The sequence below is a fragment of the Aythya ferina genome (genome assembly GCF_964211825.1).
Source record: "Aythya ferina genome assembly, contig: HAP1_SCAFFOLD_502, whole genome shotgun sequence".
NCBI lineage: Eukaryota > Metazoa > Chordata > Aves > Anseriformes > Anatidae > Aythya > Aythya ferina.
The window spans coordinates 25596-52679 of record NW_028181090.1 but is presented as its reverse complement, the minus strand read 5'-3'; the positions used below and the strand labels follow the sequence as shown (position 1 = coordinate 52679).

The 27084-nt window shown below is 62.0% G+C and overlaps 2 protein-coding genes across 4 annotated transcripts; both read left to right on the top strand.

The window, feature by feature from the left end:
• Nucleotides 1–1203: 1203 nt before the first annotated feature.
• Nucleotides 1204–2579, top strand: MON1B (MON1 homolog B, secretory trafficking associated; the record flags this gene model as incomplete). Its single annotated transcript, XM_084540372.1, is given in 5 exon segments — nt 1204–1868; nt 1870–2024; nt 2105–2252; nt 2334–2427; nt 2430–2579. Coding segments are annotated over 5 exon segments (1142 nt in total), but the record flags the coding sequence as incomplete, so codon positions are not given.
• A 7403-nt stretch (nt 2580–9982) lies between these two features.
• Nucleotides 9983–24507, top strand: CXXC1 (CXXC finger protein 1). 3 transcript variants are annotated; one of them, XM_084540369.1, is made up of 15 exons: nt 9983–10070; nt 10757–10854; nt 11620–11720; nt 11812–11927; nt 12987–13142; nt 14189–14215; nt 14849–14998; nt 16808–16915; nt 17712–17896; nt 19813–20020; nt 20122–20232; nt 20979–21028; nt 21631–21727; nt 22595–22747; nt 24212–24507. In XM_084540369.1, the coding sequence occupies exons 1-15, from the start codon at nt 10068–10070 to the stop codon at nt 24350–24352; spliced, it is 1704 nt and encodes a 567-aa protein (XP_084396495.1). In that variant the 5' UTR covers nt 9983–10067; the 3' UTR covers nt 24353–24507. The 3 variants fall into 3 exon arrangements, with proteins under 3 accessions (XP_084396495.1, XP_084396496.1, XP_084396497.1); XM_084540370.1 differs by having other exon boundaries at nt 14963–14998; nt 24212–24500; XM_084540371.1 differs by lacking the exon at nt 14849–14998 and having other exon boundaries at nt 24212–24500.
• The last annotated feature ends 2577 nt before the right edge of the window (nt 24508–27084 follow it).

Genomic DNA, 27084 nt, shown 5'->3' with positions numbered 1-27084 from the left:
CTATCTCCCCCTTTTCCCCCTTTTACCCCCCCCACCCCCCCCCTTTCCCCCCCTTTTCCTCCCCCTTTACCCCCTTTTTCCCCCCTTTACCCCCCTTTTCCCCCCTTTCCCCCCCCATTAACCCCCCTTTTCCCCCCCTTTAACCCCCCTTTAACCCCCCTTTCCCCCCCAATCTCCCCTTTAACCCCCCTTTACCCAAATGATCCCCCTTTTCCTCCCCTTTAACCCCCCCATGCCCTCCTTTGACCCCCTATCTCCCCCTTTTCTCCCCTTTCCCCCCCTTTCCCCCCCTTTTCCCCCCCTTACCCCCTTTTCCCCCCCTTTACCCCCCTTTTCCCCCCCTTTCCCCCCCATTAACCCCCCTTTTCCCCCCCTTTAACCCCCCTTTACCCCCCTTTTCCCCCCCTTTAACCCCCCTATTCCCCCCCTTTCCCCCCTTTCCCCCCCTTTCCCCCCCATTAACCCCCCTTTTCCCCCCCTTTTCCCCCCTTTTACCTCCCTTTACCCCCCTTTACCCCCCTTTTCCCCCCCTTTCCCCCCCATTAACCCCCCTTTTCCCCCCTTTACCCCCCTTTTCCCCCCCTTTCCCCCCCATTAACCCCCCTTTTCCCCCCCTTTCCCCCCCATTAACCCCCCTTTTCCCCCCCTTTAACCCCCCTTTACCCCCCTTTTCCTCCCCTTTAACCCCCCCATGCCCTCCTTTGACCCTCCTATCTCCCCCTTTTCTCCCCTTTACCCCCCATTTAACCCCCCTTTTCCCCCCCTTACCCCCTTTTCCCCCCCTTTTCCCCCCTTTTACCCCCCTTTACCCCCCTTTTCCCCCCCTTTCCCCCCCATTAACCCCCCTTTTCCCCCCCTTTAACCCCCCTTTACCCCCCATTTAACCCCCCTTTACCCCCCTTTTCCCCCCCTTTACCCCCCTTTACCCCCCTTTCCCCCCAATCTCCCCCTTTTCCTCCCCTTTACTCCCCAATCTCCCCCTTTTACCCCCCTTTCCCCCCCTTTAACCCCCCTTTACCCCCCTTTTCCCCCCCTTTCCCCCCCCTTTTCCCCCCTATTCCCCCCTTTACCCCCCTTTTCCCCCCCTTTAACCCCCCTATTCCCCCCCTTTCCCCCCCTTTCCCCCCCTTTACCCCCCTTTACCCCCCTTTCACCCCCCTTTTCCCCCCCCTTTCCCCCCCTTTCCCCCCTCTCCCCCCTTAGAGGACCGCACGCTGGTGTTCGAGCAGCGGGGCCCGCTGCTGCTGGTCTCGGTGTCCCGCACCCGCCAGCCGGCCTCCCAGCTGCGCCGCGAGCTGGCCTTCGTCCACGAGCAGATCCTCAGCCTCCTCACCCGCGGCGGCATCGCCCGCGTCTTCGCCCGCCGCCGCGGCTACGACCTCCGGCGCCTCCTGGCCGGCGCCGAAGCCGTCCTCGACCGCCTCTTAACCGGGGCGGCCTCGGACGGACGGCTCCTGCTGGGGGCCGCCCGCTGCCTCCCCGTCGCGGCCCCGTTACGCCGGGCCATTTCGGGAGCCCTGCGCCGCGCCGCCGCCGCCACCGTCCCCGCGCCCGCCTTGGCGCTGCTGGCGCTGGGCGGCCGGCTGCTGACGGCGGCGAGGCAGCGGGCGCTGGCGGAGGACGGGAGGCTCTGTGCCAGCGACCTCCACCTCCTCCTCAACCTCCTCGGCGTCGGTGCCGGCGCCGGCGAGGTGTGGACGCCGGTGTGCTTGCCCCGCTTCAACCCCGACGGCTACTTCTACGCCTACGCGGCGGCGTTGGCCGAGGAAGAGGAGGGAGGGCGCCGGGCGGTGACCCTCATCCTGCTGTCGACGGAGCGAGAGGGTTTCTACGCGGCCGCCGGGTGCCGGAGGAGGTTGGAGGCGGCCCTTGCGGGCGCAGGGGTGGCTGGAGGAGTTGGGGGCTGCGGTGAGGGGGGGCGCGGGGTACGGCCCCTCGCGGCCCGGCGCCCCCGAGCTGCGCCATTTCCTCTACAAACCGCTGGAAGGCCCCGAGGAGATGCTGCAGCTGCCGCAGTTCACCAGGTGCGAGCGGTGTTTTTTGGGGGGAATCGAGGGATTTTGGTGGTTACGGGGGGGTCTTGACGCACGCCGTGCCCCCGCAGCCCCGAGCTGGAGGAGCCGTACGGCACGGAGGAGGAGCAGCAGCGCCTCTTCGACCTCTACCACTACCTGCACAGCCGCGTGCACTGCCCGCGCCGGCCCCTGCGCCTGCTCTACCACGTGGCGGAGAAGGAGACGCTGCTGGCTTGGGTGAGCCCTCAGTAGGTTCCAGGGTGAACGGTGGCGACGGTGACGGCGTGCGTGGCCCCTAACGGGTGACACCGGGCGCAGGTGACGAGCAAATTCGAGCTGTACGGCTGCTTCAGCCCGCTGGTCACCAAGGCCGGGGCCATCGGCGCGCTCACCAAGCTGCTGCGCTGGATCAAGAGGAGGAGGATTGGCTCTTCATCCGCTACCCGCCGCCATACTGCGCCGCCCCCGCGCGCCACGAGGAGGCCGAGGGATGAGGATCTGGGGCACCCCCGTCCCCCCCCAGGGTGGGGTGCTGCGGGGGAATAAAAGGCCGCCAGGAGATGACGCTCCCCCCACCCCATGTGGTTTTTTGGGTGGTGTCGCGGGGGGGGGGTGTCATATGGGGTGTGATGTCATGGGGTGTGATGTCACGGTGTGACGTTATGGGGGTGTGACATTATGGGGGTGTGATGTCACGGGGGTGTGACATTATGGGGGTATGATGTCATGGGGTGATGTTATGGGGGTGTGACATTATGGAGGTGTGATGTCATGGGGTGATGTTATGGGGGTGTGATGTCACAGGGGTATGACGTCATGGGGGTGTGATGTCACGGGGTGTGATGTCATGGTGTGACATTATGGGGGTGTAATGTCACGGGGGTGTGACATTATGGGGGTGTGATGTCATGGGGTGATGTTATGGGGGTGTGATGTCATGGGGGTGTGAACGTCATGGGGGTGTGATGTCATGGGGGTGTGATGTCACGGGGTGTGATGTCATGGTGTGACGTTATGGGGGTATGATGTCACAGGGTGTGACGTCATGGGGGGTGTGACATTATGGGGGTGTGATGTCACAGGGGTGTAACGTTATGGGGGTGTGATGTCATGGGGGTGTGATGTCACGGGGGTGTGACATTATGGGGGTGTGATGTCATATGGGGTGTGATGTCACGGGGTGTGATGTCATGGTGTGATGTTATGGGGTGTGACGTCATGGGGTGTGATGTCATGGGGTGTGATGTCATGGAGGTGGGATGTCACGGGGTGTAATGTCGGGGATTGTGACGTCACAGGGGTGTGATGTCATGGGGTGAGACATCACAGGGTGTGGTGTTATGAGGTGGGATGTCATGGGGTGTAATGTCATGGAGCGTGACATCACAGGGGTGTGATGTCATGGAGGTGGGACGTCATGGGGTGAGACGTCACGGGGTGTGACGTCATGGAGTGTGACATCATGGAGGTGGGATGTCATATGGGGTGTGACATTATGGGGGTGTGATGTTATGGAGTGTGACATCATGGGGGTGTGACGTCACGGGGTGTGATGTCATGGAGGTGGGACATCACAGGGTGTGATAGTATGAGGTGGGATGTCACCGGGTGTGATGTTATGGGGGTGTGACGTCATGGAGGTGTGACGTCATAGGGGTGTGACGTCATAGGGGTGTGACGTCATAGGGGTGTGACGTCATAGGGGTGTGATGTCACGGGGTGTGACGAGGCGCGCACGGTCTGGGTGTCAGTGCCCCGCGGTTCCGCCATTTTGTCTCTGCCGCGTCCGCCATTTTGCCTCAGGGACGAGGTGGAAAGAGGCGAGAGGAAACGTGGAGAAAGGGCGAGAAGAAGGAAAAAAAGGTAAGAAAAGGTGAGGGAAGGGTGGGAAAAGACATTAGAGAAAGGGTAAGAAAAGCTGGGAGGAAAAGGTAGGAGTTGCTGAGAGGAAAAGGTGGGAAAAGGTGAGAGGAAAAGGAAGGAAGAGCTGAGAGGAAAAGGTGTGAGAAAAAGGGCAAGAAAAGCTGAGAGGAAAAGGTGGGAATTGCTGAAAATAAAAGGTGGGAAAAGCTGAGAGGAGAAAGCAGGAAATGAGAGGGAAAAGGGGGAAGCGCTGGGGAAAAGGGGAAGAAAAGCTGAGAGGAAAAAGTGGGAAAAGCTGAGGAAAAGGGCAGGAAAAGCTGAGAGAAAAAAGGCAAGAAAAGCTGAGAGGGAAAGGTGAGAAAAGCCATTAGAAAAGGGAAAGAAAAGCTGGGAGAGAAAGCTGAGAGGAAAAGGCAGAAATTGATGACTGGAAAAGGTATGAAAAGCCAAGAAAAAAAGGACAAGAAAAACAGAGAAAAAAAATAACATGAAAAGCTGAGGAAAATGACAAGAAAAGCTGAGAGGAAAAGGGGGAAAAACTATTAGAAAAAGAGGGGGGAAGATGAGGGGAAAAGGTGAGAGAAAAGGCCAGGAATTGCTGATGAAAAGGTTGGAAAAGATGAGAAAAAGGACAAGAAAAGCAGGAAAGGCTGAGAGGAAAAAGTGGGAAAAGCTGAGGAAAAGGGCGGGAAAATCTGAGAGGAAAAGGTGGGAAAGGCTTTTAAAAAAAAAAATAAAAAAATAATATATATATAAACAGGAAAAGGACAAGAAAAGCTGTGAGAAAGAGGTGGGAATTGCTGAGAGGAAAAGGGGGAAAGCTGTTAGAAAAGGGAAGGAAAAGCTGAGAGGAAAAATGAATTGCTGACAGGAAAAGGCAGGAAAAGCTGAGAGGAAACAGCACAAATTGCTGAGAGGAAGAGGTGGGAATTGCTGAGAAAAAGGGCAAGAAAAGCTGAAAGGAAAAGGCAGGAAAATCTGAGAGGAGAAGTCAGGGAAAGCTGAGAGGAAAAGGGCAAGAAAGTCTGAAAGGAAAAGGTGGGAAAAGGTGAGAGAAAAAGGTAAAGAAAAACTGAGAGGAAAAGGTGGGAATTGCTGACAGGAAAAGGGGTGAAAAGCTGAGGAAAAAAAAAAAGGCAAAAAAGCTGAGAGGAAAATAGAAAATATGACAGGAAAAGGCAAGGAAGTTGATGGGAAAGGGTGGGAAAAGCTGAGAGAAAAAGGTAAGAAAAAGAGGAAATAAAAGGAAAAACTGAAAAGGTGGGAATTGCTGAGAAAAAAAAAAGTGTGAAAAACTGTTAGAAATGAGAGGGAAAAGTTGTTAGAAAAGGGTGGGAGGAATGGAGAGGAAAAGGCAAGAATCACTGACAGAAAAAGGCAGGAAAAACTGAGGAAAAACTGAAAGAAAAAGGCAAAAAGAACTGAGAGGAAAAGGCAAAAAAAATGTTAAATGGGAAAAGCAAGAAGAAAAGAGGAAAAGCTGACAGGAAAAGGCAGGAAAAACAGAGGAAAAGGCAAAAAGGGGAGAAAGCAATAAAAACTGAAAGGAAAAGGTAAAAATGGGATGAAAAGCGGAAAGGAAAAGGCAAGAAAGGAAATAAAAAGCTGACAGGAAAAAAAAAAGCGAAAAAAAAAATTAGGTAAAAACTGACAGGAAAAGGCAAAAACTGAGGTAAAAAACTGACAGAAAAATTCGAGAACTGAGAGGAAAAGGTGGAAAAAACTGACAGAAAAAGCAACAAAAAGCTGGAAGGAAAAGGTAGTATTGATTGCTGACAGGAAAAGGGGGGGAAATCTGTTAGAAAAGGAAAGAAATCATGAGAAAAAAGGAAATAAAAGAGGAGAAAAAGGGAAATAAAAGAGGAGAGGAAAGCTGAGAGGAAAGGGCGGGAATCGCTGACAGGAATCGCCGGGAGGAAAAGCTGGTAAAACCTGACAGAAAAAAGGTGCGAAAATCCCTTAAAAAAACATCAGGAATCGCTGAGAGGAAAAAGTGGAAAAAGCGGGGGTCGGTGAGGGGAAAAAAGAGGAAAAACTGAGGAAAAAAGAGCGCCGAGAGGCAGGAGCAGCCCGGCCGCCATCGCTGCCCGGCGGCGCCATGGAGGACGCTGCGCAGGGTGAGGAGGCCATGGGGACGTGGTGGCCCTGTCCCCTCTGTCCCCTGTGTCCCCCCATGTCCCCCTCTGTCCCCTGTGTCCCCCCATGCCCCCCTCATGTCCCCTCTGTCCCCTCATGTCCCCTCTGTCCCCTCCTGTCCCCTCTGTCCCCTCACCACAACGCCCCAGGGCTGGCCATGGTGGCTCCAAGGCGTTCGTCCCCCTCCAGGGTCCGGCCATGGTGGCGGTGAGGAGCTTCCCACCCCTCTGGCGCAGGGTGCGTGTCCCTGCCGTCCCCTCCCGTGTCCCCATTGTCCCCTCCCGTGTCCCCCGTGTCCCCACGGCTCTGTCCCCACGCAGGGGGACCGCGGGTGGAGGCGCTGCTGGCGCGGATCCGGGCTCTGCACCAAGGTCGGTCCCCTTGTCCCCACAGCTTGTCCCCTGGCCCTTTGCTGCCACAGCCGTCTGTCCGTCTGTCCCCATGGGGGCCGTCCTCCTGTCCCCATAGCTGCCTGTCCCCTTGGCTGTCCGTTGTCCCCTTCCCCTGTCCCGTGGCTTTCTGTCCTCCTGTCCCCATGGGTGTCCGTCCCTCTGTCCCTATAGAAATCCACCCCACTCTCCACACGGGTTCCCATCCTCTTGTCCCCATAAATGTCCGTCCCTCTGTCCCCATAAATGTCCATCCCTCTGTCCCCACAGATGTCTGTCCCTCTGTCCCCATAGATGTCCGTCCCTCTGTCCCCATGGCTATCCACCATATTGTCCCTATAGGTTCCTGCCCTTCTGTCCCCATGGGTGCCCGTCCCCCTACCCCCTGTCCTTCTGGGTGCCTGTCCCCCTGTCCCCTTGTCCCCTTGTCCCCCTGTCCCTTTGTCCCCTTGTCCCCCTGTCCCCACGTCTGTCCCCAGCCTGCCAGGCCGGGGCGCAGGAGCTGGCGGACGCTCAGGGCCACAGCGAGGAGCTGCGGCGGCACCTGGAGCAGTGTGAGTCCCCGGGGGGGGCCCCAAAATCCATGGGGGGGACCCCAAAATCCATGGGGGGGACCCCAACATTCATGGGGGGATCCCAAAGGCCATGGAAGGACCCCAAAATCAGCAGGGGAGACCCCAAAATTCATGGAAGTGAACCCAAAATTCATGGGGGGGACCCTAACATCAATTGGGGGGCTACAAAATGCATGGGGGGTGCCCCAAGATCCATGAGGGGGACCCCAAAATCCATGAGGGGGACCCCAAAATCAATGAGGAGGACTGCAACGCCAATGGGGGGGGGGCAAAATCAATGGGGGGAACCCAAAATCAACGGGGAGACCCCAAAATCAATGGGGGTGCCTAAATACAATGTGGGGGACCCTAAAATCCATGGGGGGGGGCAAAATCAATGGAAGGGACCCAACATCCAATGGGGGGGACCCCAAAAGCCATGGGGGGAGACCCAAAATCAATGGGGGGGACCCCAACGCCTCTGGGGGGACCCCAAAATCCACGCGGGGGGACCCAAAATCAATGGAAGGGGCCCAAAATCAATGGGGGGGAGGACCCAAACCCTACGGGGGGCCCCCAAACCCCACGGGGGGGCCCCCAAACCCCATGGGGGGACCCCAAACCCCACGGGGGGGCCCCCAAAACCTGGAGGCCCCCCCGGCGCTGAGCCCGTGGCGCAGTGGAGGAGCAGCTGGCGGCGCTGGAGGGGCTGTGGCAGCAGCAGCGGGGTGAGCCCGCGCCCCCCCCTGCCCCCCCAGCCCCCCCCCCAAGCCCCCCCTGGGGTCGTGCCCCCCCCTTAATACCCCTGCCCCCCCCCCAGAGGCCCTGCGGGTGGCGCGGCTGCGCTGGGAGGAAGTGGAGGCCGAAGGGCAAAGGTCAGCGGGGATGGGGTCACGGCCCCCCCCCCCGGTGACCCCTGACCCCGAGCGTCCTCTGACCCTTGGTGACCCCTGACCCCTCCACCCCCCGCTGAGACCCCTGACCCCTCCCAGTGACCCCTGACCCCTCCAACCCCTCCCAGTGACCCCTGACCCCTGCTGCTGACCCCTGACCCCTCCAACCCTTCCTGGTGACCCCTGACCCATCCCGGTGACCTCTGATCCCTCCAGCACCCCCGTGACCCCTGACCCCTCCCAGTGACCCCTGACCCCTCCAACCCCTCCTGGTGACCCCTGACCCCTCCAACCCCTCCCAGTGACCCCTGACCCTGTGACCCCTGACCCCGTGACCCCGTGACCCCTGACCTCTGCCCCCAGGCGCCGCCAGCTGTGCGTGGGCCGCCAGCAGGACCTGGAGGGGGCGGGGGCCCAGCGGGGACACCTCCGGCACCTCCGCCGGGGACACAGGTGGGGGCAGGGCGCGTCACACGCCTGGCACATGCCTGCCACACGCGTGTCCCCACGCCCCTCACGTGTCCCCACACCCCTCACGTGTCCCCACGCCCCTCACGTGTCCCCGCGGGTCCCCCCAGGCAGGACTTCTGGCAGCAGCTCGAGGCGCTCATGGAGGAGCACAAGCAGCTGCAGGAGGCGCATGTGAGCCCCGTGTCCCCCAGTGTCCCCTCCTGTCCCCCGCTGTCCCCTCCTGTCCCCTCCTGTCCCCCGGTGTCCCCTCCTGTCCCCTCCTGTCCCCGTGTCCTCACCCCGTGTCCCCACAGTCCCCGGCCGCGCTGGAGGCCGAGCTGGCGCGCCTGGAGGCCGCGAAGGACGAGCTGCTGAGGCAGGGTGAGTGGCCCGGTGTCCCCTCCTGTCCCCAATGTCCCCTCTGTGTCCCCAGTGTCCCCTTTGTGTCCCCAACGTCCCCTCCGTGTCCCCAACATCCCCCAGAAGCCGTCGAGGCGCAGCTGGGCCCCGAGGCGCGCGTGGCCACGTGAGTCCCCCCCCCATCCCCTCGGGGACCCCGCCGCGTCCCCCCACCTCCCCCAGCCCCCTTGGGGACATCGCCGTGTCCCCTCCTGTCCCCGTGGGGACACCGCCGTGTCCCCTGTCCCCTCCCTGTCCCCCCTGTCCCCTCAGGTGGCTGCTGCAGCAGGAGAACCGGGGGGCGCGGGGGCGCCTGGGGGCGGCCACCAGCCAGCGGCAGGCGCGGCTGCGACGCAGGGACAGGTGGGTGTCCCCTCGTGTCCCCCTGTGTCCCCCCGTGTCCCCCCGTGTCCCCTCGTGTCCCCTCGGTGTCCCCAGGGCCACCCCGGTGCCACCCCGCTGTCCCCAGGCTGGCCGAGGAGCTGGAGCAGCTGCAGCGCCCCGGGGAGGCGGCGCAGTGAGGGCGGCGGTGGCACCACGGTGGCACCGCGATGACACGTGTCACCGCGTGTTGTCACATGTCACCGCGTGTTGGCACGTGTCACCGTATTGTCACGTGTCACCTCGTGCTGTCACATGTCACCACGTTGTCACACGTCACCGTGTTGTCGCGTTGTGTCTTTGTCCCTGCTGCGTGTCCCTTGTGGCTTCATGGCCCTGGGGGCTCTGACTTGTCCCCAAATGTCCCCAGATGTCCCCAGATGTCCCCAAATGTCCCCATGTCCCAATGTCCCAAAGACCCCATGTCCTATGTCCCTGTGTCCCACGTCCCAGCGTCCCCATGTCCCCAGATCCCAATGTCCCCATGTCCCCTATCCCAGTGTCCCCATGTCCCCACAGCCCCATATGGCCCTGTCCCAATGTCCCCATGTCCCAATGTCCCCATGTCCCAATGTCCCCAATCCAGATGTCCCCAGTGTCCCCATGTCCCCGTGCCCTATATCCCAGTGTCCAAACGTCCTGTGTCCCCACACCCCAATGTCCCCATGTCCCCCTGCCCCCATATGGCCCTGTCCCAATGTCCCCATGTCCCCAAATCCCCATGTCCCCAAATCCCCGTGTCCCCAATGTCCCCATGTCCCCCTGTCCCCACACGCCCCCGCCCCCCCCAACATGGCCGCCCCCACAGGCGGCCGCCATCTTTCCCCCACGCACGCCGCCATGTTGCCCACGCCCCGCGCATGCGCCGCCGCCATTTTTGGGGGAGGGAGGGGCACGGCGCGGAGAGGGAGTTACCGGAAGCGGAAGTCGCGGCCTCAGATCCACTTCCGGCGGGGCGGTGCTGAGGGGAGAGCGGCGGCGACAAAGATGGTGAGGGGCGGGGGGCGGGGGGCGGCGGGCCCGGGGGGGCTGGGGGGGTCCTTTGGGTGCCCCCCCGGTTTTTGGGGTCCCCTCAGCCCCCCCCATGGGGCCTCTTTGGGTCCCAACGCACCGGGAGCCGCTCGGGACCCCCCTCTGGTGTCCCCACCCCCTTGGTGTCCCCCCCCCGTTTATGTGCCTCCCCCCACGGGGTCCCCTCGTGACAGCCCCCCCCAAAATGGGGTCCCTTCGTGTACCCCCCCCTTTTGTGCCCCCCTCCCCATGGGGTCCTTTCGTGTCCCCCCCATTGGGGTCTCCTCATGACCCCCCCCCATAAGGGTCCATTGAACCCCCCCCCCCCAAATTGGGACCTGTTCCCGTCCCCCCCTCCCCCTTTGTGCCCCCCCCGCGGGGTCCCCTCGTGTCCTTCCCCTTTGTGCCCCCCCATGGGATCCCTTGTTGCCCCCCCCCCCCACGGGGTCCCCTTGTCTCTGCCCCCCCCCCCCCATGGGGTCCCTTTGTGTGCCCGCCCCATGGGATCTTTTCACACCCCCTGTTTGCACCCCCCCTTCACATCCCCACAAACCAACCCCCCCCCTTTTACACCCCCCCCTTTTACACCCCCTTTTTGTGCCCCCCCCTTGACACCCCCTTTTTGTGCCCCCCCTTGACCCCCCCTTTTTGTGTCCCCCCCCCAGGACAGCGAATTCTCGGACGCGGAGGCGGGCCCGGGGGGGGAGGAGAACGCCCCCGTGTACTGCGTGTGCCGCAAGCCCGACATCAACTGCTTCATGATGTGAGGGGGGGGCCCTGGGGGGGGAAATTGGGGTGGGGGGGGCGCTGGGGGGGGCACTGGGACTGGGCTGTCTTTGGGGGGGGTGCCAGGTTTGGGGGTCTTTTAGGGGAACAGGGCCTTGAGGTCCTTTTGGGAGGGGTACAGGAGTGTGGGGTTATTTGGGGGGGGGCACTGGGGTGTGAGGTCTTTTGGGGGGGGGCACTGGGATGTGAGGTCCTTTGGGGGGGGGAAACTGGAGTATGGGGTCCTTTGGGGGGGGCACTGGGGGGAGCTGGGGGCACTGGGGTGGGGGATTTTTGGGGGGGGGCACCGGGGAATGGGGGTCTTGGGGGGGGGCACCAGGGTGTAGGGTTCTCGGGGGGGGGGGCACTGGGGTGTTGGGCCTTTTGGGGGGGGGCATGGGGATGGTTTTTGGGGGGGTGTTGGGTTGTGGGGGGCGCTGGGGGGGGGCACTGGGGTTGGGACGTCTTTGGGGGGGTGCCAGATTTTGGTTTTTTTTAGGGACATGGGACTTTAAGGTCCTTTTGGGGGGGGTACAGGGGTGTGGGGTTATTTGGGGGGGGGTCACTGGGGTGTGGGGTCCTTTGGGGGGGGGGGGGGGGGGCACCCAGGTCCTGTAGTTTCGGGCTGGTGGCACCTGAACGTGGGGGTCCCTTTGGGGGGGCGGCACAGGGCCGGGGGGGACATTTGGGTTTGGGGTGGGGGAGCTGAGCCCCCGGGGTCCCTTTTTGGGCCCCCCCCCGAGGCTCGGTGCCCCCCCCCCAGCGGCTGCGACAACTGCAACGAGTGGTTCCACGGCGACTGCATCAACATCACCGAGAAGATGGCCAAGGCCATCCGCGAGTGGTACTGCCTGCAGTGCCGCGGTGAGACCCCCCCCTGCCACCCCCTGTCACCCCCCTGTCACCCCCCCGGGGCTCGGGGACCCCGCTGACCCCCCCCCCGTTGTCCCCAAAGAGAAGGACCCCGGGCTGGAGATCCGCTACCGCCACAAGAAGTCGCGGGAGAAGGAGCGGGAGCACGAGAGCGCCAAGGCGCAGGAGCTGGCGCTGGAGCAGGGCCGTGCCGCCAAGGTCAGGCCATGGCCCCGTGTCCCTTTGTCACCCCCGTGTCCCCACTGTCACCCCCGTGTCCCCACTGTCACCCCCGTGTCCCCACAGCCCCCACCAGGGACCCCCGCTGTCCCCCTGCACGTTCCCAGCCCCTTCTCTCTCCTGTTCCCAAATCCCTCAGTGCCTCCGTGCCCTCGTTGTCCCCTCACTGTCCCAATATCATCCCCTTGATGTCCCCATCTTGTCCCCTCACTGTCCCCATATTGTCCCCATCTTATCCCCTGGATGTCCCCTTATTTTCCCCTCACTGTCCCCTTTTTATCCCCTGGGTGTCCCCATATTGTCCCCCCACTATCTCCTGGCTGTCCCCTCACTGTCCCCATCTTATCCCCTGGATGTCCCCTGGATGTCCCCATTTTATCCCCTGGCTGTCCCCACATTGTCCCCTCACTGTCCTCATTTTATCCCCTGGCTGTCCCCACATTGTCCCCTCACTGTCCCCATTTTATCCCCTGGCTGTCCCCTCACTGTCCCCACATCATCCCCTCACTGTCCCCATTTTATCCCCTGGCTGTCCCCACATTGTCCCCTCTCTGTCCCCTGATTATCCCCTCACTGTCCCCATCTTACTCCATGAATGTCCCCCCGTTATCCCCTGGCTGTCTCCTCACTGTCCCCACATTGTCCCTGGGAAGTCCCCTCAATTTCCCCTCAGCTGTCCCCATATAATTCTCTCCTTGTCCCCACATTGTCCCCTCCCTCTCGCCATATTATCCCCACGTTGTCCCCTCCCTTTCCCCATATTGTCCCCACATTGTCCCCTCTCTCTCCCCACATTGTCCCCTAACTCTCCCTGTATTGTCCCCTCCCTCTCCCCATATTGTCCCCACATTGTCCCCTCCCTCTCACCATATTGTCCCCTCACTGTCCCCTAATTCTCCCTGTATTGTCCCCTCTCTCTCCCCACATTGTCCCCACATTGTCCCCATATTGTCCCCTCTCTCTCCCCGTATTGTCCCCGCGTTGTCCCCTCGCTGTCCCCTCACTGTCCCCTCTCTGTCCCCTCCCTGTCCCCCGCAGATCAAGCGCTCTGCCCGGATGTGCGGGGAGTGCGAGGCGTGCCGGCGCCCCGAGGACTGCGGGCAGTGCGACTTCTGCCGCGACATGAAGAAATTCGGGGGCCCCAACAAGATCCGCCAGAAGTGCCGCCTGCGCCAGTGCCAGCTGCGCGCCCGCGTGAGTCCCGTGTCACCTGTGTCACTCCCGTGTCACCTGTGTCACCCCCGTGGCACCTCTGTGTCACCCTGTGCGGGTGCCGGGGCTTCCCGGCGTGCCCTGCATCATCCCCGTGGGTGCAATGGGGTGCTGGCTGTCCCCTTGTCTGTCCCCATGTCCATGTTTGTGTCCCCAACGTGTCCCCGTGTCTGTATTTGTGTCCCCACCGTGTCCCCACGTCCATATTTGTGTCCCCAACGTGTCCCCGTGTCTGTATTTGTGTCCCCAGTGTATCGTCCTGGCTGTCTCTGTGTCCGTATTCATGTCCCCAGTGTGTCCCTGTGTCCATATTTGCGGCCCTAATGCGTCCTTGTGTCTGTCCTGTCTGTCCCCATATCCGTATTTGTGTCCCCAGTGTGTCCCCATGTCTGTCTTGTCCATCCCCATGTCCATATTTATGTCCCCAACATGTCCCCATGTCTGTCCTGTCTGTCCCTGTGTCCATATTTGTGTTCCCAGTGTGTCCCCATGTCTGTATTTGTGTCCCCAGTGTGTCCCCATGTCTGTCCTGTCTGTCCCCATGTCCATATTTGTGTCCTCAGTGTGTCCCCATGTCTGTCCTGTCCATCCCCTTGTCCATATTTGTGTCCCCAACATGTCCCCATGTCTGTACTGTCTGTCCCCAGGTCCATATTTGTGTCCCCAACGTGTCCCCATGTCCATATTTATGTCCCCAACATGTCCCCATGTCTGTACTGTCTGTCCCCGTGTCCATATTTATGTCCCCAATGTGTCCCCATGTCTGTCCTGTCTGTCCCTGTGTCCATATTTATGTCCCCAGTGTGTCCCCATGTCCTTATTTCTGTCCCCATGCCCGTCCCGTCTGTCCCCACATCCCCATTGTGTTCTCTGTACGTGTCCTCCGTCTGTCCCACCACATCTGTCCCCGTGTCCCCTCTGTGTCACCCGTCCCGTGTCCCTGTGTCACCCATCCCGTGTCACCCCGTGTCCCTGACGTGTCCCCACGCCCCCCCTCGCTGTCCCTGATGCATCCTTTCCCCCCCCAGGAATCCTACAAATACTTCCCGTCCTCGGTGAGTCACTCGCGGCCCTTCCTGGGGGGGCTGGGGGGTCCTGCTGGGGGGTGCCTGGGGTCCCCAAAACACCGGGGTGGCGTTGGGGGGGTCCTGGGTCCCATTAGGGGGGGGCCTGAGCCCCCTTGGGGGGTCTTGAGGACCTTAGGGGAGGGTCTTGGGGACACTGGGGGAATTTTGGGGGATGTCGGGGGGGGTCTTGGGGATGTTAGGGGGTTCTTGGGGACATTGGGGGTGGGGTGGGAGTGTTGGGGGGAGGTTAGGGTCGTTTGGGGGGGGTCTTGGGGATGTTGGGGGGGGGTCCTGGGGACGTTAGGGGTATCCTTGGTGACCTTGGGGGTGATCTTGGGGACATTAGGGGGGTTTTGGTGACATTAGGGGGGTCTTGGGGACCTCAGGGGGGACTTGGGAGGGGTCCTGGGCTCCTTAGGGGGGTTTTAGGGCCCGCGGGGGGGTCCTTTGCCCTGCGGGGGGGTCCCTGGGACTGCTGAGGGTCCCTGTAGGGGGTCCCTGGGTGCTTGGGGAGGGCTCCCGGGTCCTCCCCTTGAGGCGGGGAGGGGAATTGGGGGGGGGGGTCCCCGGGTCGGGGGTGTCGTCGCCCCCCCCGGCGGGTGGGTGCTGACCCCCCCCCAGCTGGTGCGGGGGCGCGAGGGGGAGCTGGAGCTGCTGAAGGAGCAGCTGGGGGCGGCGGGGCCCCCCGAGAGCCTCTCGGACGAGGAGCTGCCGCTCGACCCCCGGCTCTACCAGGAGCTCTGCGCCGGCGCCTTCGACGAGCACGGGCTGGTGCGTAGCCCCCCCTGCCCCGAGCCCACCCAAAAACGCGGGAAATAGCCCCAAATTCTGGGCCGGGGGGGGATAAAGGCGGCCGGGAACGGCCCAAAGTGGCTCAAATTCTGAGCTGGGGGTGATAAATCCTGATGGAATCGCCCCAAAGTGCTCCAAATTCTGAGCTGGGGGTGATAAATCCTGATGGAATCGCCCCAAAGTGCCCCAAATTCTGAGCTGGGGATGACAAATTCCACCAGAATTGACCAAAAGTACCCCAAATTCTGGACTGGGGACCACAAATTCATGCAGAATCGACCCAAAGCGCCCCAAATTATGGTCTCTGGATGACAAATTCAGCCAGAATTGACCCAAAGCGCCCCGAATTCTGGGCCAGAGGTGATAAATCCGACCAGAATTGGCCCAAAGTGGCCTGAGTTCTGGTCCAGAGACACTAAATCCTAAAAGCATGAACCCAGAGTGCCCCAAATTCTGGTCTGGGAATGACAAATTTGTCTAGAGTTGGCCAAAAGTGCCCAAAATTCTGCCCTGGGGATACAAAATCCCACCAGGATATCTCCAAAGTGTCACAAATTTGGCTCTGGGAACGACAAATCCTGCCAGAATCAACCCAAAGTGCCCCAAATTTGGGTCCTGGATTGACAAATCCCACTGGAATTGACCCCAAACGCCTCAAATTGTGCTCCAGGAACCCCAGTTCCCTTGGAATTGCCCCCAAATGCTCTAAATTCTGCTGCAGGGCCCTTAAATTCTTCTGGAATTACCATAAAATGCATCAAGATCTGTCCTAAAGACCCCAAATCCCACGAAAATTATCACAAATTGCCCCAAGTTCTGTTCTGGGGACTCCAAATCCCATGCGAATTGCCCTAAAATGCCCTAAAATCTGGCTTAGGGACTCCAAATCACCTGGAATCACCCCAATTTTCCCAAATCAGCATGTCGGGGCGCGTTAATGCATGTTTGGTCCGTTAAGTCATGTTTTGAGAGAGTTTATTTTTTTTGACTGTATTTACACGGGTTTTACAGTTGTTTACATTTTTGTGGTTTTGTTGCATTTTTTTTCACTTTTTAATCTGTTATTGGAACTTTTCTTTGCCTTTTTTTTTAACCTTTTGGCATTTCTTTTCCTTTTTTTTGCACATTTTTGGTACCTTTGTTTGCATTTTTGCAAGGTTTGGGCACCTTTGTCCATGGTTTTGCGAGTTTTTGGTGCCTTTTCCCACATTTTTAGCATCTTTTTCTGCCTTTTTTCACGTTTTTGGTCCTTTTTTTGGTAGCTTATTTTTTGTATGCTTTTTGACACATTTTTTCAATTTTTGGGGCACTTTGGGCACATTCATACCTCCTTGCATGTTTTTATGCTTTTTTTTTTTTTTCACCTTTTTGTGGGGTTTTGGTGTTCTTTTTCTCCTATTTTTGCATTTTTGGTTCCTTTTCCCACTTTTTTTCTGGCAGTTTTTGCACAGTTTTGGCATAGCTTTGTATAATTTTGGCACCTTTTATGTGGATTTGGTGCTTTTTTCACCCTTTTGCGTGGTTTTTGTTCCTTTTTTTCTCCCCTTTGAACAATTTTGGTGCCTTTTCTCTCCCGTTTGCACATTTTTTTTGTTATTTTCTCCTCCTGTTTGCATACTTTGAGCACATTTTTGCGTGCTTTTGGCACACTTTTGCTTCTTTTTGGCCCTCGTTTGCGTGGTTTTGGTTCCTTTATTCACCCTTTTGAGGGTCTCTGGCACCATTTTTACCATTTTGCTTGTTTTTGGGGTAGTTTTTGGGGTGCTGACGCGTGCCGTGTCCCCGCAGCCGTGGCTCAGTGACCCCGAGGACGCCCCCTTCCTCGACCCCGTCCTGCGCAAGCGCGCCGTCAAAGTCAAGCACGTCAAGCGGCGCGAGAAGAAGTCCGACAAGAAGGTGCGGGGCCACTGGGGGGCACTGGGAGCCACTGGGAATCACCGGGAGCATCAGGGAGGGTGCTGGGGGGCACTGGGAAGGCTCTGGGAGCCGCAGGGAGGCCGCTGGGAAGGTGCTGGGAGCCACTGGGAACTACTGGGAGCATCAGGGAGGGCACTGGGAGCCACTGGGAGGCCCTTGGTGTTACTGAAAGGGCTCCTGGGGGTTACTGGGAGGCACTGGGAGGCCCTGGGGGCTACTGGGATGTCCTGAGGGTTACTGGGGAGGTTGCTGGGAGGTCCTGGGCGTTATCTGGGGGCCCTGGAGGTTACTAGGAGGGAACCTGGGGGTTACTGGGGGCTACTGGGAGCTGTGGGCGTTACTGGGAAGGCTTCTGGAATGTCCTGAGGGTTACTGGGAAGGTTACTGGGAGCCACTGGGAGAGCTGTTGGGGGTTTCTATGAGGTCCTGGGATTACTGGGATGGCCTGGAGGTTTCTAGGAGGGCACCCGGGGGTTACTGGGAGCTACTGGAAGGCCCTGGAGGTTACTGGGAAGGCACCTGGGAGCCAATGGGAGGCCCGGGGGTTACTGGGAGGGTATCTGGGTGTTACTGGGAGGCCATGGGGTTACCGGGAGGGTTACATGGTGTTACTGGAAGGGCACCTGGGAGCCAGTGGGAGGCCATGGGGTTACTGGGAGGGCACAAGGGGGTTTCTGGGAGACCCTGGGTGTTACTGGGAGGCCGTGGGGCTACTGGGAGGGCATGCGGGGGTTACTGGGAGGCACTGGGAGCAGCGGTGTCCCGCTGGCGGCAGAAGGAGGAGCGCTACAAGCGGCACCGGCAGAAGCCGCGGCACCGGGAGCGCAGCCGCCACCCCGAGCGCCCGGACGCCCGCGACCCCGCCGGGCTGGGGCAGTGCCTGGGCCCCGGCTGCACCCGCCCCGCGCGGCCGCCCTCCAAGTACTGCAGCGAGGCCTGCGGCGTCAAGCTGGCCGCCAAGTGAGTATAGACCAGTACAGACCAGTATGAACCAGTACGGACCAGTATAGGCTAGTAGGGGGGGTTGCCAAGTGGTGTAAGGTGCCGTAGGTCCTTATGGTGTCTGGGTTGTGCAAGCACTGCAGGGAGGCCTGTGGTGTCAAGCTGGCTGCCGAGTGAGTACAGACCAGTACAGAGCACTATAGACCAGTACAGACCAGTATAAACCAGTACAAACCAGTATAGGCCAGTATGGGGTGTCACCAAGTGGTGTAAGGTGCCGTAGGTCCTTATGGTGTCTGGGTTGTGCAAGCATTGCAGGGAGGCCTGCGGTGTCAAGCTGGCTGCCGAGTGAGTATAGACCAGTATAGACCAGTACAGACCAGTATGAACCAGTATAGACCAGTATGGGTTGTCACGAAGTAGTACAAGGTGCCATGGGTCTGTATGGAGTTTGGGTTGTACAAGTGGTGCAGCGAGGTCAGCGACATCAAGCTGGCTTCAAAGTAAGTACCGGCCAGTACAGACCAGTATAAACCAGTTCAAACCAGTATAGGCCAGTATGGGGTGTCACCCAGTGGTGTAGGGTGCCATTGGTCTTTATGGTGTGTAAGCACTGCAGGGAGGCCTACGGTGTCAAGCTGGCTGCCAAGTGAGTACTGACCAGTATAGACCGGTATAAACCAGTATAGACCAGCACAGCCCAAGATAAACCAGTATGGACCAGTACAGCCCATTACAAACCAGTACGGGGTGTCCCATTGCAGTGTGGGGTGCTGAGCACCAGCACGGAGCCTGTGCCCCCGTGGGATCCCAGCCAGACCCACAAGGCCCCTCTGCAGCGGATCCCAAACGGATCCCAGGGATCGGGGGCGGTGCGGGGGTGACACAGGGGGACAGGGACCCTGCGGGGCGCCCCCCGGCCCCGTTACCCCCAGATCCCAGCTGGATCTACGAGATCCCACTGTAGCGGATCCCCTACTGGATCCCCATGGCAGATCCCAACCAGATCTCAGATCCCTGTGATCCTGGGGTGATACAAAGGTGGGGGGAGACCCCTCAGGGCCCCCCCTGACCGTGTTACCCCCCCCCCCCCCGGCATCCCAACTGGATCTACAAGATCCCACCACAGTAGATCCCCTACTGGATCCCCATGGCAGATCCCAACCAGAACAGATTCCTGGGGTGATACAAATGTGATGAGGAACCCCTTGGGGTGCCTCCCTGACCCCATTTACCCCCTCTGGATCAAACTGGATCTTCAAGATCCCACCACAGCAGATCCCCTACTGGATCTCTGTTGGGGATCCCAACCAGATCCCAGCTCCCAGGGGCGATACGAGGTGTCTGCAGACCCCTGGGGCGACGCGAGGGTGACAGGGATCCCCTCGGGGTGCCCCCCCCGACTCCATTAGCCCCCTGGATCCCAGCTGGATCTACATGATCCTGCTACAGAAGATCCCCTACTGGATCCTCATGGAGGATCCCAACCAGAACAGATTCCTGGGGTGATACAAGGTGATGGGGAGCTCCTTGGGGTGCCCCCTGACCCCATTACCCCTCCGGATCCCAACTGGATCTACAAGATCCCACCACAGCAGATCCCCTACTGGATCTCTGTTGGGGATCCCAACCAGATCCCAGCTCCCTGGGGTCCTGGAGCAGTACGAGGTCTCTGCAGACCCCTGGGGTGATGCGAGGGTGACGGGGATCCCCTCGAGGTGCCCCTCCTGACCCCGTTTCCCCCCTGGATCCCAGCCGGATCTACGAGATCCTTCCGCAGCGGATCCCCTACTGGATCTCTGTTGGGGATCCCCACCAGATCCCAGCTCCCAGGGGCGGTGCGAGGTGTCTGCAGACCCCTGGGGCGACGCGAGGGTGACGGGGATCCCCTTGGGGCACCCCCCCTGACCCCTTTTCCCCCCCCCGGATCCCAGCCGGATCTACGAGATCCTTCCTCAGCGGATCCAGCAGTGGCAGCAGAGCCCGTGCGTGGCGGAGGAGCACGGCAAGCGGCTGCTGGAGCGCATCCGGCGCGAGCAGCACCAGGCCCGCCTGCGGCTGCAGGAGATGGAGCGCCGCTTCCACGAGCTCGAGGGGCTCATCGCCCGCGCCAAGGGGCACCCCCCCCGCGAGGACGAGGAGGTGGGTGCCCCCCCTCCTTCTTCTCCCCCCCCCCCAGCACCCATGGGTGCTCCCCGCCCCCTCTCCCGGCACCCAGGGGTGTTGGCGTGTCCCCCTCCCAGACCAACGACGGGGACAGCGAGGACACCGACCTGCAGATCTTCTGCGTGTCCTGCGGGCACCCCATCAACCCCAAGGTGGCCCTGCGCCACATGGAGCGCTGCTACGCCAAGGTACCGGCACCCTGGGGTGCTCTGGGTGGGGGGGGGGGGGGCGTGTGAGGGGTGCTAGAGGTGTTAGGGGGTTCCCTTGGGTGCTGTAGGGGACGTATGGGACTTGTTTTTGGGTGCTAGAGGTGTTGTGGGGTGCCTTTGGGTGCTGTAGGGGACGTATGGGACTTGTTATTGGGTGCTAGAGGTGGTGTGGGGTGCCTCTGGGTGCTATAGGGGACATATGGACCTTGTTATTAGGTGCTAGAGCTGTTATGGGGTTCCTTTGGGTGCTGTAGGGGCCATGTGGACATTGTCATTGGGTGCTAGAGGTGCTGCGGGGTCCCTTTGGGTGCTATAGGGGCTATATGGACCTTGTCATTGGGTTCTGGAGGTGTTGTGGGGTGCCTTTGGGTGCTATAGGGGACGTATGGACAGTAATGTTGGGCTCTAGAGGTGTTATAGGGTCCCCTTGGGTGCTATAGGGGCTATAGGGCCTCTTATGGTTGCCATAGGCACCCTGCTATCCCCACAGGCCCCCCACTGGGTGCTATAGGGGGCTGTAGGTTCTATAGGGTCCCCTCTGGTGTCTATAGGGTTCTCCCCCATGGGTCTATAGGGTTATTAACCCCCCCGGGGGATATAAGACCCCCCCCAGGGCTATAGGATCCCCCCCCGGGGGCTATAGGGGCTCCCCCAGGGCTATAGGACCCCCCCGGGGGCTGTAGGGGCCGTAGCCCCCCGGCACCTATAGCCCCCTGTCGCGGCAGTACGAGAGCCAGACGTCCTTCGGGTCCATGTACCCCACCCGCATCGAGGGGTGAGTCAGGGCGACGCCCCCCACCCTTGGGTGTCACCTCCCCCCCTACGGTGTCCCATGGGTGCCCCCCGTGAGTGTCAGCCCCCCAGTGTCCTGTGGGTGCCCTCCTGTGTCCCCCCCCCATCCCTTGGGTGCCACCCCGTGTCCCTGGGGTGTCTCCTGGGGGTCCCCTGGGTGCCCCCCGTGTCCCCAGGGTGTCGTGTTGCCCCCCGTGTCCCCTGGGTGCCCCCCCATGTCCCCAGGGTGTCGTGTGTCCCCCCATGTCCCCTGGGTGTCCCTCCCTGTGTCCCCTGGGTGTCAGTGCCCCCTCCACATCCCTTGGGTGCCCTCAGTGTCCCCAGGGTGTCCTTCCTACCCCCCCACCCTCCCCCGTGTCCCTTGGGTGCCCCCCCCTGTCCCCAGGGTGTCATGTCCCACCCCTCGTGTCCCCTGGGTGTCACTGCCCACCCTCAGTGTCCCTTGGGTGCCCCCCATGTCCACTGGGTGCCCCCCCATGTCCCTGGGATGTCCCTTGGGTGCCCTCGTTGTCCCCTGGGTGCCCCCCCATGTCCCCCGGGTGCCCCCCACCCCTGGGTGCCCCCCGACACGCCCGCTGTCCCCAGGGCCACCCGGCTGTTCTGCGACGTCTACAACCCCCAGAGCAAAACCTACTGCAAGCGCCTGCAGGTGCTGTGCCCCGAGCACTCGCGGGACCCCAAGGTGAGGCACCCATGGGTGCTGGGGGGCGCCTGCGGGGTGCTGGGGGTTCCCTAGGGGGCTGGGGGGTGGTTGGGGGGTGCTGGGGGTGTACCCGGGGGGGGGTTAGGGGGTGCAGGAATCGTGCTGGGGGTGCTGGGGGGTGGGTGGGTGAGGCTGGGGGTGCACCCATGGGTGCTAAAGGGTGCCCAAACCATGCTGTGAAGCTTATCTGGACATATGGGTGCTATAGGGTGCACAAACCATCCGGTGGGGTGCACCCATGGGTGCTATAGGGTGCCTGAAGCATGTAGTGAGGATCATCTAGAGGTGTGGGTGCACCCATGGGTGCTATAGGGTGCACAAAGCACCCTGTAGGGCATACCTAGAGGTGTGGGTGCACCCATGGGTGCTGTAGGGTGCCCAGACTGTGCTGTGGGGTGCACCCATGGGTGCTACAGGGTGCCCAAACCATGTCTTGAGGCTCATCTAGAGGTGTGGGTGCACCCCTGGGTGCCATAGGGTGCAAGAACCATGCTGGGGGGCCACCCATGGGTGCTGTAGGGTGCCCAAACCATGCTGTGAGGCACACCTAGAGGTGTGGGTGCACCCATGGGTGCTACAGGGTGCCCGAACCATGTTGTGAGGCTCATCTGGGCATGTGGGTACACCCACGGGTGCTATAGGGTGCCCAAACTGTGCTGTGGGGTGCACCCATGGGTGCTATAGGGTGCAAGAACCATGCTGGGGGGCCACCCATGGGTGCTGTAGGGTGCCCAAACCACTCTGTGCCCCCCCCCACAACCCCCGTGGGGCTCCCCGCGGGTGCCCACGCCCCCACCCGCCTCCCCCCTGACGTGTGGGGGGGGGGGGGGGCACCCATGGGTGCAGGTGCCGGCGGACGAGGTGTGCGGGTGCCCGCTGGTGCGCGACGTCTTCGAGCTGACGGGCGACTTCTGCCGCGTGCCCAAGCGCAAGTGCAACCGCCACTACTGCTGGGAGAAGCTGCGCCGTGCTGAGGTCGACCTGGAGCGCGTCCGCGTGGTGGGTGCTGCACCCATGGGTGCCCCCCCGGGTCCCACGGGTGGGCCTGGGGGCGCTACGGGTGGTCCTAGGGGTGCTACGGGTGGTTTTGGGGGGATTGGGGGTGATCCTGAGGGATTTGGGGGGCTCTGGAGGGGCTTGAGGGAGTCCTGAGGGTCCCACGGGTGTCACCAAGGGTGTCATGGGTGTCATAGAAGGACCCATGGGTGCCCCCCGGGTCCCAAGGGTGGGCCTGGGGGCGCTACAGGTGGTCCTAGGGGTGCTACGGGTGGTTTTGGGGGGATTGGGGGTGATCCTGAGGGGGTTTGGGGGGCTCTGGAGGGGCTTGAGGGAGTCCTGAGGGTCCCATGGGTGGCCCTCAGGGTCCCACGGGTGTCATAGAAGGACCCATGGGTGCCCCCCGGGTCCCAAGGGTGGGCCTGGGGGTGCTACGGGTGGTCCTAGGGGTGCTATGGGTGGTTTTGGGGAGCTTGGGGGTGATCCTGAGGGGGTTTGGGGGGCTCTGGAGGGGCTTGAGGGAGTCCTGAGGGTCCCATGGGTGTCACTGGGGGTCCCATGGGTGCCCCCAGGGTCCCACGGGTGGGCCTGGGGGTGCTACAGGTGGTTTTGGGGGCCTTTGGGGTGATCCTGGGGGAGTTTGGGGGTCCCTGGAGGGGCTTGAGGTAGTCCTGAGGGTCCCATGGGTGTCACTGGGGGTCCCATGGGTGTCATAAAAGGACCCATGGGTGCCCACCAGGGTCCCACAGGTGGGCCTGGGGGTGCTACGGGTGGTTTTGGGGGGATTGGGGGTGATCCTGAGGGGGTTTGGAGGGCTCTGGAGGGGCTTGAGGGAGTCCTGAGGGTCCCGTGGGTGTCACCAAGGGTCCCATGGGTGTCATAGAAGGACCCATGGGTGCCCCCCGGGTCCCACGGGTGGTCCTAGGGGTGCTACGGGTGGTTTTGGGAGGATTGGGGGTGATCCTGAGGGATTTGGGGGGCTCTGGAGGGGCTTGAGGGAGTCCTGAGGGTCCCATGGGTGTCATAGAAGGACCCATGGGTGCCCCCCGGGTCCCAAGGGTGGGCCTGGGGGTGCTACGGGTGGTCCTAGGGGTGCTGCGGGTGGTTTTTGGGGAGCTTGGGGGTGATCCCGAGGGGTTTGGGGTTCCCTGGAGGGCCTTGAGGGAGTCTTGAGGGTCCCATGGGTGTCACTGGGGGTCCCATGGGTGCCCCCAGGGTCCTATGGGTGGCCCTAGGGTCCCATGGGTGCCACTGGGGGGTCCCACGGGTGGCCTTAAGGTCCCCCCCCCATTTCCCCCATTTCCCCCCCCCCATTCCTTTTTCACCCCATTTTTCCTAACCCCTTCCTTCTAATTAACCCTCCCCATTACCCCCCTCTAACGAACACCCCCTAATTAACATTCCTCATTACCACCCCCTGATTAATTAACGCCCCCCCCCCGCTAATTACTGTGCCCCCCCCCGCAGTGGTACAAGCTGGACGAGCTGTTCGAGCAGGAGCGCAACGTGCGCGCCGCCATGACCAACCGCGCCGGGCTGCTGGCCCTCATGCTGCACCAGACCATCCAGCACGACCCCCTCACCACCGACCTGCGCTCCGAGCGCTGAGGGGGGGCCCCGGGACCCCCCCCCGGGCAGTGAGACCCCCCCCAGGGTGATGGGACCCCCCCCAGGGTGATGGGACCCCCCCCAGGACAACGGGACAGCCACAGACCCCGGGACACCAGCAGGACCCCGGGTCCCCAGCACCACCCCCTCACCACCGACCTGCGCTCCGAGCGCTGAGGGGGGGCCCCGGGACCCCCCCCGGTCTGAAGGGACCCCCCCCGGGGCGATGGGACCCCCCCCAGGGCAGTGGGACCCCCACTCACACCGGGATGCCAGCAGGACCCCGGGTCCCCCAGCACCACCCCCTCAGCACCCAGCTGTGCTCAGAGTGCTGAGAGGGGGGCCCAAGACCCCCCCGGGACCCCCCCCCGGGATGAAGGGAACCCCCCAGGACAATGGGACCCCCCCCCGGGGTGATGGGACCCCCCCCCGGGCAGTGGGACCCCCACCCACACCGGGAAGTCAACAGGACATGGGGTCACCCAGCACCACCCCTCAGCACCCACCTGTGCTCAGAGCGCTGAGGGGGGGCCCCGGGACCCCCCCCTGGGCAGTGAGACCCCCCCCGGGTGATGAGACCCCCCCCAGGACAACGGGACCCCCCCTGGGGTGATGGGACCCCCACTCACACCAGGAGGCCAGCAGGACCCCAGCGCCACCCCCTCACCACCAACCTGTGCTCAGAGTGCTGAGGGGGGGCCCTGAGACCCCCTCCGGACCCCCCCTGGGAGGAAGGGACCCCCCCCGGGTGATGAGACCCCCCCCAGGACAACGGGACCCCCCCTGGGGTGATGGGACCCCCCCCCAGGGCAGTGGGACCCCCACCCACCCCAGGACCCCACCAGGACCCTGGGTCCCCCAGCGCCCCCCCCCTCAGCACCCAGCACTGGGACCCCCCCCGTGGGGAGGGGGGAGCTCTGGGACCCCCCCCAGGGAACCCCAGGACCCCCCCCCAAAATGGGGACCCCCCCCAGGAGCCTTGGGACACCCCCCTTTGGACACTGGGGGGGGGCACCCCAAAGTGGGACCCCCCCCAGGGTTCTCCTGGGCCCCCCCCCCGGACTGGGGACCCCCCCGGGAGCCCCCCCAAAACCACCGGGGGACCCCCGGGACCCCCCCCCCGTTGTTCTCTGTGCCCCCCCCCCCCCCCCCCGGAATAAAGTGGGGGAGCCCCCAGGTGGCTGCGGGGTGTGTTTGGGGGGGGTCTTATGGGGGTGGGGGGGTTATGGGGGGGTCTTTTGGGGTTGGGGGGGGCTACGGGGGTCCTATGGGGGTGTGGGGGGGTCTTGGGGGGGTCTTGGGGGTACTGGGGGGGGCTATGGGGGCAGGGGGGTTATGGGGGGGGGTCCCTTGGGGTTTGGGGGGGCTATGGGGGTCCTATGGGGGTGGGGGGGTATTGGGGTACTGTGGGGGGGGTCCCATGGGGGGTTATGGGGGGGTTATGGGGTTCTATGGGGGGGGTCTTATGGGGTTGGGGGGGGCTATGGGGGTCCTATAGGGGTGTGGGGGGGTATTGGGGGGGTTATGGGGGGTCTTTTGGGGTACTGGGGGGGCTATGGGGGTACTGGGGGGGTCTTATGGGGGTGGGGGGGTTATGGGGGGGTGTTTTGGGGTTGGGGGGGCTATGGGGGTCCTATGGGGGTGTGGGGGGGTATTGGGGGGCTATGGGGGGGTCTTATGGGGGTGGGGGGTCCTATGGGGGAGTCCTGTGGGGTTGGGGGGGCTATGGGGGGGTCTTATGGGGTTGGGGGCTTATGGGGGGGGTATGGGGGGTCCTATGGGGTTGGGGAGGGGCTGGGGGGGTTCCTGTGGGGCTCGAGGGGGGGTCCCAGTGGGACTTTATGGTGTTGGGGGGGGTTTCTATAGGGCTGCAAGGGATCCTATAGGGTCACGGGGGGGCTGCAATGGGTGGGGGGCGTCTATAGGGCTGGGAGGGGCCCTATGGAGCCAGGACGGGGTCTGTAGGGCTGGGGAAGGGCTGTGGGGGGCTATGGGACCCATAGGGGGATTGTATGGGGGGAAAAAGGGGGCATATGGGGCCTATAGGGGGGATATAGGGGTCTATGAGGACCTATGGGGGGCTGTATGGGGCTTATAGAGGGGAGATAAGGGTCTGCAGGGACCTATAGGGGGGCAATGGGGGCCTATAGGGACATATAGGGGGCTATATGGGGCCTGTAGGGGGATATATGGCCCTATGGGGGGCTATATGGGGCTGGGGGGGGACCAATAGGGGGCTATATGGGGCCTATGGGGGGATATAGGGCCCTCCGGGGGGGCTATGTGGGGCCTATAGTTGCCTATATGGCCCTATGAAGGGCAATATGGGATCTATAGGGGGCTATATGGCCCAATGGGGGGATAGATGGGGCCTATAGGGCCCTCTGGGGGGCTATATGGGGCCTATAGGTGCCCATATGGCCCTATGGGGGGATATATGAGGTCTATAGGACCCTATGGGGGGCTGTATGGGGCCTGTGTGTGTGCCCATATGGCCCTCTGGGGGGCTATAGGGCCCTGTGGGGGGCTCTATGGGGCCTATAGGTGCCTATATGGCCCTATGGGGGGATAGATGGGGCCTATAGGGCCCTCTGGGGGGCTGTATGGGGCCTGTGGGTGCCTATATGGCCCTCGGGGGGGCTGCATGGGGTCTATAGGGGGCTATAGGTGCCCATAGGGCCCTATGGGGGGTCTATAGGGCCCTATGGGGTCTATAGGGGGCTATAGGTGCC